Source organism: Limulus polyphemus, unplaced genomic scaffold (genome assembly GCF_000517525.1).
Source record: "Limulus polyphemus unplaced genomic scaffold, Limulus_polyphemus-2.1.2 Scaffold1470, whole genome shotgun sequence".
Classification (NCBI taxonomy): Eukaryota; Metazoa; Arthropoda; class Merostomata; order Xiphosura; family Limulidae; genus Limulus; species Limulus polyphemus.
The window spans coordinates 31527-46615 of record NW_013667080.1 but is presented as its reverse complement, the minus strand read 5'-3'; the positions used below and the strand labels follow the sequence as shown (position 1 = coordinate 46615).

The following is a 15089-nucleotide window of genomic DNA, read 5'->3' as shown; positions in this document are numbered from 1 at the left end:
GTTTGTTTTCAGTAAAACTTTATATTTTATCTGTTATTTTCTTTATCCTAATTCTATACAAGGTTGGTCAATTTGACTGACCTCATCTCCCCCCAAATCTAAGTAAATTAAAACTACCCTCTTTTTCTTTCTATAATGACTTCAAATGTAGTGTGAAACTACATTTGTGTATCCTAAGTAGCTTTCAACTCGCAACAGTATACATCTATTTATAATTAAATTTTATTGTTTTTTTTGCACTTTTTATGGGCCCTTTGAACCATGTCTAACTACTATCAGTGCCATTATAAGTTGTAAATCACTTGGGGAACGTGCAGCTCACCTTACACTATCGAATTACATTACCCATGAGCTACTTCAAGCTGCTCACATGCGTGCCTCATGAAACATTTTTATTATATATTTTGATTAAACATTACTTTACTAACCTAAAAAAAGAACCATATTTTTACATTTTAGTTACTTTCATAATAATAAATACAGAATAAACATGAAAAACAAGAAATAAAATATTTTTTTTTGCTATCAACTGTTGATGACACTTAATCCTACTTTTTTAATACTAATGGTAGTAACGCATAAAATAATTTTTATTTAATTAACTTTCTCAATGTGGGCATGGTCAATTTGACTGACAACGTGACCTCGTTGTTTTTGTTTCAAGTCTTTATAGATTTAATACTTCTAATTTTCAATATAGTGTGTATATTTCAAAAGTATTTGGCAGACTTTGAGTAAACATTATAAGTCTTTCTCATACAAAAAAATCATATTTTTAGTAAAGTATTTTAATAAACTAAAATAAAGAATTGTCCATGAATATTTTTTTTTTTAGAATGACTTCAAATTGTAACACAATTTCATTCATTTATCTTAAGTAGCTTTAAGCTTGTAACTATTTATAATTATATTTTATTGTTTTATTGCCCTTTGAATTGTGTCTAACTACCATTATAAGTTGTGAATCACTCAGGGAGTGTACAGCTCATGTTACACTATCGAATTACATTACCCACAAGTTACTATGAGCTGCTCATGTGCATGCCTCATGAAACATTTTTATTATATTATTTTTATATATTTTACCTAATCTAATCTTAACTAACCTAAAAGGATCCCTATTTTTCCATTTTATTTACTTTTATAATAATAAAGAATATACATGAAAAACAAGAAATATAATACTTACACAATCTTTTTTTTCTTGCTTTCAATTCTCGATGAAACTTAACCCTAATTCTTTTTATACTAATGATATTAATGCACTAAATAATTTTTATTTAAAAAGAATAATGTACCAAAAAACATAGACTAATAACATGCAACAAGTAGACAATTTCCCCAACTCTTGAAATTTTTCTGGCTTATCTATTCAGAACACAACACTATACAATACATCATTTGATAGATGAAAACCTTCACTTTTTATTGGTTATAGGTAATTAAACATAAGAGAGAATTATTAACAATCCTGAAAGAGAGGATGTGACAGGTGGGTGTGGTGGGAAGTCTCTGATTTTTTATTTGATGGCTCTGTAACCAAACAAACTTGAAGGCAATAAAAAGTATGGTTTGTCTGAGCAATGACAATTTTATAGTGAGTAATTTACTCACAATTTCATAGTTATTGTAGGGGTGGTGGATAACATATAGAAGAGAAAATGTGGCACACTAGAGGAAATTCAGGATTTTTTAAATATTTCCTTGTAGAATTAAGAACTTAAAATTTGTATACTATTAAAATATGAATTATTAGCTAAGATTTTATGCAATACTAATTGGTGTAACATAAACAAAAAGTAGTTTAGTAAAATTTTGAATGTAAGGCACTAAAACCTTGTGTCATGTGCAGTAAAGTATACCTGTGGTGACAGGGTTAAATAATGCATCAAAGAACATAGAATAATAACATGCAAAAAGCAGACAATTTACTTTAATTATTAAAATTTTTTTGGCTTTCTAATTATGCAACAAGAGCTAATTGTTATCTTTCCTGTGGGAACAAAGCTTGCACTAACAGAGATATTGACAATCTCCATTCAGAAAACAATATAATATAATATGTCATTTGATAGATGAAAACCTTGGCTTTCTACTGGTTATACATAATATAGAATTAAATGTAAAAGAGAACTATTAACAAATCCTGAAAGAGGGGATTTGACAGGTGGGTGTGAAGAGGGGTCTGATTTTCGATTTGATTTTGATGGTTTTGTACCCAAACAAAATTGAAGGTTATATAAAGTATGGTTTGTCTGAGCAATAACAATTGTGTAGTGAGTAATTTACATTAGATTTCATACTTATTGGGGGGGGGGATAAAATAGAGAAGAAGGGATGCCTCGAGAAAATGTCATATTTCTCGCACTAGAGGAAATTCAGGTATTTTTTAAAAATATTTCCTTATGAAATTAAGAACTTAAAACTGATATAAAATATAGATTATCAGCTACAATTTTATGCTATACTAATTGGTATAGTGTAAACAAAAAGTAATTTAATAAAATTTTGAATGTATGTCACTAAAACCTCATGATGTGCAGTAAATGATGCCTTGGCAGAAAGTGTTAATGAAGTGTAGTTTAGTGTGCAGTGTAGAAGTTGTCAACAATGACACTAAAATATGTTTTAAAGTTACATATTATTATTTTGTGTTTCTAGTTGAATATTTGAAATAAATCAAATTCATTAAAATACTAACAGTAACGAAAATCACTTTGCACTTGGAGCAGAAAACACTTTGACTCCATATATTCATGGAGATATTTTTATTGAAAATACTTCTTTAAAAATTGATTGTTTTTCTACAAATGACTCTTAATGATTACTGAAAGCTTGTAAAATATTGTAAAGATACACAAAACATATTAGAAGTTATAATGTGGAAAAAATTTGGAGTCACAAACTTGGCCTATTTGAGTGAGCCTATATTAAGAGAGTTAATGTGAAAAATCACCTTGCTCTTAGACTGGTCAGAGATTGGGTCGGACTATGACTGTAAGTTCACAGGCAAATTTTAGTGAAAATATAAAACAAATCTGATTTTTGTGCACAAAACCTTGTAATGATTACTATATTCTTGCCAAATTTTGTGAAGATACACTTATTACATTAAAAGTTATAGTATATATGGTTTCATGGTTACATGGTGGTTAAAAGATTTGTCAAAGTAATTGATACCATATATGGAGAGTTAACCTCCACTCAAAGTTATGTTATTACTTATGTGTTAACATTTTTGTAGATTATAAAACAATCAGTAATCTGTTTAATAGTTTAAAATATTTTCTCTATTTGTGAAGCTGCTCTATTCAAGAAGCTTAGTTGATAGACTGGAAAAGTTGGAATAAACACTAAGTATGTCACTACTCAGGTTAGAGCTAATAGTTCAGACATAGTGAGGGATAAAAAAAATCTTTTGTCTTTAACATATTCAATAATATGTGAAATGTTTCATTCATGCCTGTTTGTTTTTTCACAGAAGCTACATTGACTACAAACACATTAAGCACAAAACCTAGTGTTGGAAATTTGTCTGAAGCTAAGAAAACAGAGATCATAAGCACCACTGGGGCAACTAGTAAAATAATACATCCAGAAGAAGATATTTCATTGGTGAGTGTGAACCTTTATTTTACTGCTATGAAATACATCATTTTAACCCCTTTTCTGGTAGCAGCATGTCATTGACAACTCATTCTTTGTGTTCTCACACTTAGTATACTTTGTATAATTGCAATCGAAATTTGGTACACAACTGCTACATTATATCTAGTTTGTTCTGAAAAAAAAGATATTAATTTTGTTTTATATTTCTATATTTTAGGTTGTGAATTTTTTTTAATATTTTGTTGTGAAAAGCTGCCCTTAGAAACTTAAACAAATATATTATTTTGTGTGTGTGTGTGTGTGTGTGTGTGTGTGTATATATATATATAACCTAAGGTCTCTTAAATATATCCAACAGTTATTTTTTCTAATACAACTATTATTATTGTGTCTCAGTTGTTTTAGTAACAGCAAACTTGTTTTCATGTTTGTTCTTGTAAGCTCTTACATACAATGAAATTATGAAAGAAATAAAAATTAATTTTATTATTATTATTATTGATCAGAATTGTCCATTTTATATATCAAACATGCTCATCAGTTAGTTATATTACTAATTTATCTTTACCTGTTGAAGTAATTTCGTAACTATGAAAATATTGTACATTACAGCTTGCTCTTTTATCTTAGACTTACACTTATATATATACAATATTAGTCAAACTGTATTTTTGGTGAAGCTCAACTCTGTAATAGTTATTTGTTTTCAATAACTCTGGCATTCTTAAATTTGTATGTGTTGTTTGAGTAACAATAACTTTAGTAATACACACAAATAAAAAAGAGAAACTTTTGTGTCCAAATCATTTTATAACTAATAAATATACATTATAGGTTATTTAATGTATGTGCAGTGTTTGAATATGATAATTAATAATTATCAGTACTTTCTAATTACCTAAAGGCTTACTTGAAGTCTTGTTATAGGAGATAATTGTCATTACTTTCAAACAAAGATAATTTAATATGAGAACATTGAAAGAAACTATAAAAAATTTCCTAAGACATATAAACTTCACAATAATATCCTTTATTCACCTATGCAGAGGTTACATCAAACTGTTGTGTTATTTTTACATTGATGTAAATATCTTATCTGTTTTTGCCAGTGGTATTTAATTATTTCCATATGGCAGAGTAAAAGTATGCATGTCACAACCTTTTTTATTGAGTACATTCAAAATTTAATTAAACAATTTTGCTATTAATGTATGTTTTTAAACTTAGCATCAAAACATAGTTTATAATTCAAATTTTTTACATTATCCAAGTTTTAATATTAAAAGGAAGTATTTCAACTTTCAGTCTTCTCTATGTTGCATCACTTTGACGCACCTGGTACTGTAACTTCTTCTTTCATCCCTTTTATTCTTTTCAGATTATCGTACCAATTTAAAATACAAACTGTAAATATTAATAGGCCAGAAAATAAAATAACGTCCTCCTACCTTCTCAATTTACTGAGAATGAATGAAGTTGCCCCACCTACAAATCAGACTCTTTCCATATCTTTGTCTTTTAAGACGTGTCCATAATTCTCTCTCTCTGACATTGCTATTGGACATGTTTATAATCAACGGAATGAGCATATGTTTCTTTACTTGATTCATTATATGGTTATTTCCTTTTATGTGGCCAAACACACAGTTTCCTTGAGATTCTTTGTGCAATCGTTGCCCTATTCAGCTAGAAAGCCAGTTAAATTATATTAGTTTTGAGATATTCTATTCTTGTGCCTGATATATTTGTTTATGTTCTAAAATGTAAAAATTAGAAACATGTTATGTCACATGAAATTTAAATGACAAAAATATTTCTTATGATACTCAATACTATAACTTCATACAACCATGCCACATAGCATCACATGATTGTAACTTGGCTGTGATTTATTGGGTTTCACCTACTGAGAGAGAGGGTCTAGTAGTTACTGTAAAGCAATAAAACAAAACAGATGTGAAAGGCTAGAAAACTGAGGCTGTTCAGATAAATACTTGCAATTGTCAGTTATGATCTGGAGTCATTCTAGAAAAAAAAAGCATTTTTCTTTCATATTTTTCAACGACAACAACAAATAGTATTAGGATAGAGAAAATACGAAATACAGCTTACATAAATAATATTTGATTTTTATTACAAAGTTCTAGAGGTTTTGCAAGTTAAATGCAAAACTATGATGAAAAGAAGTGTTTTTATTCGTAATGAAAACCACCTTTTCTCAGATTGACTCAGTAAAGGCTTTGTAAATTCACATACAACTCTGATAAAAACTAGCTGTGACCTGCAAAACATTTGCAGTAGATTTCATGCCTTGAATTTTTGTATCATTTTCACGCATGCCATTTAAGCTTTCTTGCAGGCATTATGTGTTAGATTGATAAATCCTGGTCTGTTTGGTATTTGGAAAAAGTTTACATAGTCAGACAAACTCACATAGATGTAACTTTATAGAATAAAACTACACTTCAAGTAAACAATAAAGTAATGGTATTTATAATAGTGTACGGAGTATGAAACAGTTATGAGTGTTCAGTGTATGACATAATTTTACGAGTTGAAACAAAGAAACTCACAAAATCGAAGAATAAAACCCATAATAAAGAAAAAAGTAGTTAAAAGGTGTTTATAGCAGTCTATGAAATTACCCAAAGCTAAATTACTGCAAAGTATAGGTAAAGTTGTAATGAAGGCAAACTTAGCTCGATATGCAGAAACATCTGAATGTGTGTTCAGAAAGTGAATAAACACATCGTTTTGAATGAACTGCACATGCATATTTTAGACCTAAATAAGTTGAGAAAGCCCATAGAAATTGTATTTAGTCTAATGTTCTTTTTTTTTTTATTAGGAAATTATACAGAGGTTAAGTGTTTGTGTGAAATACTTTACAAATAAAAAAAAACTAAAGTTGAAATCAAAGCCAGTTGTCACATGATGACAGTGACATTGTGCCATCATGTACAATACTCATTGCATTGAAAAGTTTGACTAAGCAAAAAACAGGAAGGTAATTCTGAATTGAAAACCCAATATGCAATCCAGACTCCTTGGACAAAAGCTTAGTCATTTTTGTAACTTCTGTTAGTTATTAATTAATGAAAGTTAAATACATAAGCTCAGATAACTTAAACCTGTGATTGCATTGCATAAATCTTGTTTATATGTTCCAATATAAATAGGACTGTTGTATTTTACAGCCCTTCTAATTATTTAATGAAAATAATTTTAAAAATTACAAGTTTGTGATGTTTATTACACATTCATTATCTTCATTAGAGTAAATGTATAAAAAGCCTGCCATGGCATGGTGATCGACTTAAACTTCATGGGTCACAGTTTGAGTCCCATCACTGAACATGTTGTCCTTTCACCAGTGGTGGTGTTATAATATGATGACCAGTCATAGTAGCCCAAGAGTGGTGGTGTTGACTAATTGCTTTCATTCTAGTTTGTCATTTCTAAATTAGGACTGGTTAGCATAGACAGCCCTTGAGTATCTTTGCATAAAATTCAACAAACAAACAAGTATGAATGGATGTAAGATAGGCTATCTGACCACTGAATAAAGTGGCATACAAACAATGCATTATGTGGCCATATTCCACATTATGTTGTAAAAACTGTAATAGGATGTATGCACAGTCAAGTAAAAATGCATAAGTAGTAGTAGCTGGCATGTACTAATTTGAATAAGCTTGGTTTAATAGTAAGTATTTAAACATGAAGTGGAGCAGTAGCATCAGATATTTGACTAGAAATGAATTTCACCATTTCATAGGAACCAGAAGCTATATACATTCATATTAACTTAAGTAAAATAGTTTGAATTATGGTTCATTGTTTTTTTTTTTTTTGTTGTTTTTTTTATGTTTCATCTCTTCAAGGTTCCTTATTTTCAAGTGAACTAATCTGTCCATTGACAATGTTTCTTGGTGTATTTGATAGGAAGAAAAAAGAGCACAACTTCCAAAATACCATATGATACCTGGAATTACACAACCAGCAGTAAGCGGTGTTATAATGCCTTCCACTTCTGTGGGCAAGGGTGTTGTGGGTGGGCCAGGTGGTCCTGTTCCACCCACAACAAATTCTATGATGAACGGTATGAATATGATGAGACCTCCAATGGGGATGATGCCAGGTAGGTGGGTTAAAATTGGTGAATGAGAAAGTTAAGGATCCAAATGTAAGTAAATTTGTCAGTATCATATAGTTTTTAGTTGCTTTTCAAATTAGTATATTTAATAGATACTCTAGGTATTTTTTATCGTTTTCTATAATCATGATACTGACAATGTATTCCAGAGAGTATGTAGGAGAGCATAATAAGAAAAGTTGTATTTCTGACACATTAAAGAATCACAATGTGTTAAAATGTGCCATGTTTGGGGATATGTTTTTTATTTGTTCTTCTCCCATTGTATAGTGGTAGGCTTTAAAAATATCCCCAAATGTTGAACAACATTAGGTTTCTATAAAATTTTGTTTTTATTTAAACCATCTGATTGTGAAATAATTTAGAAGCAATATACTTATGATGCTTTATTTTTATTTTGGTTTAGGAATGGCTCCCTTTGCTCACCCAGGACCTATGAATTATCCCCAAGGTCCCATGCCACCCATGATGCCTCGAATGATGCCACAGAGTGGACCGCCTCGTCCATATTAACATCCCTGACAGAAGTAGTAGTTTTCAGATAAGTGATTGTGGAATTAGAGGGATTTGTTTTTTAGTGTGTGATGGAAATTCTGCCACAAGGTGTAGCCAAAAATACACTCTTTTTGAATGTTTTACAGAAAATGTAATGTAGTTTAACCAGAAACTTGAATTAATGTACATCTAGCATTGTTTATTGAGTTTTGTCAAGGCTTTGATTAAAAGAGGTAAGTAGGGTCATTTATGGCGAAAAAAAAGTTGAAAGAATGTGAGTACTGAATTACATTTATTATGATTCATGTCATGAGCTAAAGTCTTATTCAGGTGTTTCACTTTGAAAGGTGAGCACTAAAGTTTTTCTGAGACATCTAAACTGTTTGTATAAATTGTAAGTTACGACACTGAATTGTATATGTGTCACTTCTATGAATAAAGTTATGTATCATGTGATGTGGTCTGACTGTTGAGAATGCTCTTTTGTTATCTAAGGATTGAAAAAAAACTTTAAAAATATGATTTTCTGTTGTGGCTTGATGCATTGAAAACTCGAATATTACAGTGTTGTACTGAAATATTATAACTGTGGCTAAGTTTGTAACTAATTTAATGTTCTGGAGTGTGTTTTTTTTATCTATGTATAATCTTTATAATTTAAAATAAATAAATAGTCTATATATATATATATATATTCAACACAAGCTTTTAAATGCACTTAAGATCAGATTTTTGATTTTATGAAAAGGTAAGATTTATGTGTTATCTTTTTTCTTATATTTTTGCACTGGATTCTAATTCTATGGTTTATCATTGTGATTGTTTGTTTAGGGTGAAGCTAACTAAAAAATGTCAGAATAAAAATATTAAGAGATTGATATGTTTTTCTTTTTTTTTGCTAATTGAATTTGTCAGCTTCCCATCAACTTGAGGTAACTTTATTTTAAGATTTTGAACCAAAATTCACTTTACTTAAACGTTACATCTTCATTCATATTGTTGTGATGTTTATTTGAGAAAACAAGTGGATTATCCACATGAATTTCTTAATTTCATGTACAGAATTTCAATATAATTTGCCTGGAAGTTTGCTACAAAATACTGTAAGTACTTCTTATGTACAACATGTGTTTGCACTGTCAAATTATCTGTTGTTAAGGGTAAAAATGCTGGATTGCATTAGATCTGTCTTTTTAAAATGTCCAATGTTATAAATCTGACCTAAGCAAAATTAGCTGTTGAAAATGTATGAAATGGAAAAAAACATTTTTGGTTTGGCTCAATTATGTAGATGCAACCTGCAGCTCCAGAAATTTTACCTTTAAGAAACTACACATATCTTAAATAATCTTTTGTAGTGTTGTAATCTTCTAAAAGGTGAGGTTTTAATAAATTTATGTTATATTTTTCATTTGTACAAAACATAATAAATATGTTTCAACAAACTCTTTCTTGGCCCCAAAATATCCAGAAGTTTGCAGTTTTGGCACCCATAACAGACGTGAGGTAATTTTGCTTTCTGTAAACTTGTTTCACAGTGATCCTTGTAGAAGGCACTGTTGGACTTAATGTAAGTCCCCAACTTCTTAGGGAAGTTTGGTGAAACTGTTTTATTTTGTCAGTTGTGTAGTTGATATGTTACATGTTAAAATAAAATCTTTCAGTTTTGATTAATATGTTGTTATGAGACTGAATTCTCCTTTTTAATTTCTTATCATACTGTTAAACATTTATTTGGAAATATTAGATATAGTAGGGACCTCTGTTTCTTTTATAATTTCAGTAAAAACTGTTTAAATAAAAAGTCAGTTATGTTTTTCAAATTTTTTTCAATTCAGATCACATTTTGTGATAAGTGACATACACACAACCCCATAATTTGCTCTTGCTTTAGTGTGCTGAAAGAATACTTGGTATCCTCATAATATAATACATAAAAACAATGTTTTGGTTCACCAGTTATCAGGTTACTGTAGTCCTCCCCTTTTCTCTAAGAATAATGTTTTTTGCTTTTCATTGAGTGCACCTTGTATATCATACATATTTCTTTCCATTTCATTGGGTATTCCCTGAAAGCAGAACAGACATTAGAAAAGTGTGAAAGTAAAATTTTAAAATGGCATAATAACAATCAGGAAACTATGCTTCTCGAAAGAAAAAGTTAACATTTTAAAATATACCCAAGTATATAAAAGATACTTTTATGAAGCATGAAAGTTTATACCGTAAAATATAAGAATGTAGCATTTGTATGTCAAAGATTTGGATTATTTTTAATGTAAGCTATGTTAGTTGAGCTAAAAGAAAAACAAAAATGAAAAACTACATTAAAATTGTATTTTCTGGACAGTAACACACACTGCTTTATTTGAAAAAGTTCCATAAAGTATGGTATATCATAAATTAGTTTAGTATGTTTAACTACTTTGTATAATTATGTAAAATATAACTTATTCTACAAAGTGATGAGTATTAGTTAATATTTTTTATCTTTCTGAAACTTGTTATACATACATTTTTAATAATGTGATGAAATCCCACATTTTTTTTTATCCTATAGCTTTTCGAACCACTTTCATCTCATGCTAATTATAAAGTACTTTCTATAATATTTTAGAGGGAACAATTTTTTTGCATCAGTAAAGCATAAAACATCTTAATTTATTAAGTTAATCTTTATATTTCTTGATATTTTATAAACTTTTAATTTTCAAATTTAGTCTTGAAAATTAAAAAAAAAATTTTTTTAATTCATCTTCACCATTTCTGTGTGTTATGTCTTCCAGATGTATTGCATAATAAATACAACAGCCTTCTGAAAGACTTTGTAACCCTAAATATTAACTGGCAGTCTGTAATGGGATTGTGCATTTGTTCATCTAAGGTCCTAAAATTATTAGTAATATTGTATTAGATGATACTTCATTAAAAGTTATTTCTTCTGATTAACAGTTTACAGAAAATGGTCATATTTGTTCTCACATTATATATTATGCATAAGGTAATAAATATAAGAACCTCATGAAGTATTACCTTTCTTTTGTATTATCCAACACTGTTGTCTTTGCCATAATTTATTTTTCAACTGGACATTTTTCTATTAACTTTGAAAGCATTCATCACAATATATCTGCCACATTTACTTTTAATGAGGTATGTTGCTGACCAAGAAACAATCTCTGCTGTCAGGATATATATAGATTTTAAAAATTAAACACAAGGTTCAGTTTTTCTCAAAATGACCTTCAGCCAAACAGGTATATGAATAGTAGTAAAACACAGAAAAATGAGTTTACAGCATGTTAGAACTATATAAATATTACGTTTTTTTGTCCTTCTCTTAGTTTATAGTTGGGCCAAAAATTGGACTGAAAGTTTGCTATTTAAGTTTTAATTTTCTCCAAGAATTTATTTCATGTGTCTTACTGTAGTTATTTCCTAGGTTTCAGTGATAGCATTCAGTGATTAGATGAATGAATAGTTAAGCTAAAGGTCAGAACATATGTTCAGTTTTACCTGTTTCTGGAGCTCATTTGAATTTCAATAAATGTAGTATATTTCATATTTAACTTGGAAACATCATATGCAGAACAATATTCTTGTAATTAGCTATTACTTCCATTTTTTATTAGGTTCTTTCAAATAAGTTTTTGATTTTTAAATAGTTTTAGTGATTAGAAGAAGTTTGAAATTCAACTTAAGTGTTCTTATCTAGTTTTTATATTAGAATAAATAATAATAATATTCTTTATAATACAGTAAGAATTAATTTGCTCTTCTAATGTCTGTTTCAACTTTTAGGAATTTCATTGTGTAACATCATGTGCTACCTGCCATTAAAAACATACCAGTTTGATGATATCTGAAGTGGAAAACATAATATTCATGTTATGAACAAAGTTACATAATAATTCAACCATGAACACTTTTCTAGACCAGATTTTTATCAGATTGTTTACAAGTTTAGATAGCCATCTATTAAAATCAATGTAGCATATACATATAATTTGTGTTCATCTTCTAGTGCTCAAATAAGTTTGTTAATACAATGAAAAACAATAAGAATAAGTTGTATATTATGATTTCCAAATATAAGTACCGTATTTGATGGCATATAGGACGCATGGGTATATAAGACACACCCCCTTTTCAGCAGGTCAGATTCAGGAAAAAAGTTTTTAGTGTATTTAAGCATTTATTGGTGAAAGTAATCTAACAGCTCATTACACGGAGCACGCAGTAGCATTCCCTATTGTTTGCTTGTAATTTGCCTCTATCTCTCTCTTCGCTCACTGATTGGCCGTGCATTTTTCGAGTTGTTGACACAAGTTGGTCGCTATATCAAGTTTCACAGTAAAGATAAAACGACGTGACGAAACCTTGTTTCTGAAGGGACAAGCGTTTGCACTTTTAAGAGATAGACCTTCCATCCTTTAACAGGATGCTGAAAATTCGACTGCGTCTGGACTATGCAAATTTCCTATTTCTTATTTCGTAGTTGGAATGCTGTACTGGTTGTATGCTAGGATAGTGAGCGTTAGGAAGAATATTAGCCTGCAGGGCAATTTTTTGAGCCAAAAGTTTGGGAAATAAGTGCGTCCTATATGCCGTCAAATACGGTAAATAAAAGTTTAAGGGGAAATGCTGAGACATTTACTGATATTTGTTTTAATTAATTGAAAGCAGATATAATAATATAAGTGAATTGAAGTAATATGAAGACAATATTAAAATATGAATATTATCTACCTTTGTCTATGAACTACCCTAACAAGTACTTATAAGACTCCATGTTCTTTAATTTAGTCTTAATGTATTGTTGGTCAGGATTTATCTCTAAGAATACAAAGTATCTGATGAGAACATTGTATTTAGTAATTTAATAATTTTATGCTTGGTTGGTGAAAAAAAAATTAAATGTGTAGGTTGTTTAGTTTCTTTAATGCAAAAAATAATTTAAATACTTAAAAAATGTTGAAGGGAAAAAATGTTTCAGAAATCAATATAAATGATTTTTTCAAAAATATGCTAGTAGCATTACAATTTCTCCAACTTCACCAAAATTACCGAATAATTCTAATAAGTGACATTTTCTTGTTTTATTAGCACATCAGTATTTATAAATCTTGTGTCTTCTTATTGACAGTACACAGTATTGTTAAATCTTGTGTCTTTTTATTGACAGTACACAGTATTGTTAAATCTTGTGTCTTTTTATTGACAGTACACAGTATTGTTAAATCTTGTGTCCAGACTGTTCGCATAGTAACATAAAAGTACATTTTGAACTACTTGTAGTCATGCTTTATATTAAGTGATGTGGTGTTGTTATGGATGTAAACCTATGGTATTTGGTAAGTGTTAACATTAATTGTAACATTTGTATGCTGTTTTATTTGAGTATAGAACTGAGATAAAGCATGTCATAAGGTGTTTTTTATTTATTTATTTATTTTATTTTTTTGATGGATTCCTTTAGGAATTGCTGGCCCTCCAGAGGACTCATCTTTTCAGAGTGGGTGTTTTTATTTTTCTGTTTTTGTTTTATGGGTTTCACAGCACACAGGCTGTTGGACCTCAGGTCCCTAGCTCCTTTTAAGTGGGAGGTTTGGCGAAACCCTTTAGTTAATTTTTTTAGCAAACAAGTAAGGTTGTGATTGTGTTGATTTGCTTAGAAATATATAAGAGAACTTAGTATTCCTGGCATTTGAAAAGCTATGATCAATTGAAATGGCTAAACCAAGATGTATTAATCCTTAGCATACGAGTAAATATTCTTACAGCTTAACCCGATGACCACCGGCTACTAACTTACTGAGTACTCAATGCAAGTCTTGCTATATTTCATTCCAACAATAAAACTAGTAGATGAAACTGTTTGAAACTTCATAAGAACTTTCATAAATGCATGTAGTTTAACTTGAGAAACATAAAGCCTGTTACTTTTGATAAATTTAGTTAGATCTTTAATATCTTGGAAAATTACATTAGGAAATGATATTTATAAGAAATGATTATGATATTTATATTTGTTCCGGATTTGAACTTATTACTTTTTATGTTTTAGTACATTATTTTGAAATCCCCAAAAATTTGTATCGTCCATAAAATGCAAATTTTATCTATTTTAATTTTTTTTAATAATCATTGATCTCCTTATGGTTTCAAGTAATATACAAGACCCAAAAATAATATTTGTAAATAAACCTAAACATTAAATAAGTATTTTTAACTAGGATTTCAAGTTTGTTTCATTGCAGCCATACTTTTGTTTATTGTGCCGAATAAATTATGAGGTTAGCAGCGTGAACTTCGTACATTTGCCGTAACCTATCATGCCTGTTGGTGGTCACTCACATTCAGTCCAGCGCAGGCCCATTTCAACATTACTGTAGATACAATAGTAAGAAAGCTTTTCGGTACTTGAATATCATTTCTTTGAACTTTCAAACAAGTTTATTTCAACATATGTCCGTGTATGTTGTTTCACTATACAGACAAAACTAATTGCCACTACTAGCGTATGTATCTAATAGTTTACAGTACAGATGGTTTGAATGACACTGCCTGACCCTAGTTACTTGATACATCCTGTTAGAAGAGATTACCAAATGATACAGACACCATAAATTACAAAGAAAGTTACTTTACAACACTTAAAAGATTAGTCCTGGTCACATTCCTCCCATTATAGGCAAGATTTATGTTGAAATTTGAAACTTATGCTCTTCAGTGTATTGAGACCCCAAATGTGAGAATGTCATAGCTTCCCTGTATTATTGAGATGAATGTATTTAGTTTGTTTCACAACCAACGTATGGGTTTTATT

General features: G+C 29.5%; 2 protein-coding genes across 4 annotated transcripts in view; both read left to right on the top strand.

Moving 5' to 3' along the window:
• Window positions 1–9934, top strand: part of LOC106463722 (BUB3-interacting and GLEBS motif-containing protein ZNF207-like) — a 38363-nt gene extending 28429 nt beyond the window's left edge. Inside the window, exons 8-10 of the mRNA XM_013923785.2 lie at window positions 3482–3615; window positions 7555–7750; window positions 8172–9934. Coding sequence (XP_013779239.2) covers window positions 3482–3615; window positions 7555–7750; window positions 8172–8278 — 437 coding nt within the window. The 3' untranslated portion in view covers window positions 8279–9934. The remainder of the gene's footprint in view (window positions 1–3481; window positions 3616–7554; window positions 7751–8171) is intronic.
• Window positions 9641–15089, top strand: part of LOC111086829 — a 34082-nt gene continuing 28633 nt past the window's right edge. For 2 of the 3 annotated variants that reach the window (XM_022391304.1, XM_022391305.1), the window contains exons 1-2: window positions 9641–9766; window positions 13740–13775. In XM_022391304.1, coding sequence (XP_022247012.1) covers window positions 9657–9766; window positions 13740–13775 — 146 coding nt within the window. In that variant the 5' untranslated portion in view covers window positions 9641–9656. Of the gene's footprint in view, window positions 9767–13441; window positions 13776–14520; window positions 14664–15089 lie in introns of those variants that run through there. The other variant, XR_002611540.1, reaches the window with a different exon arrangement.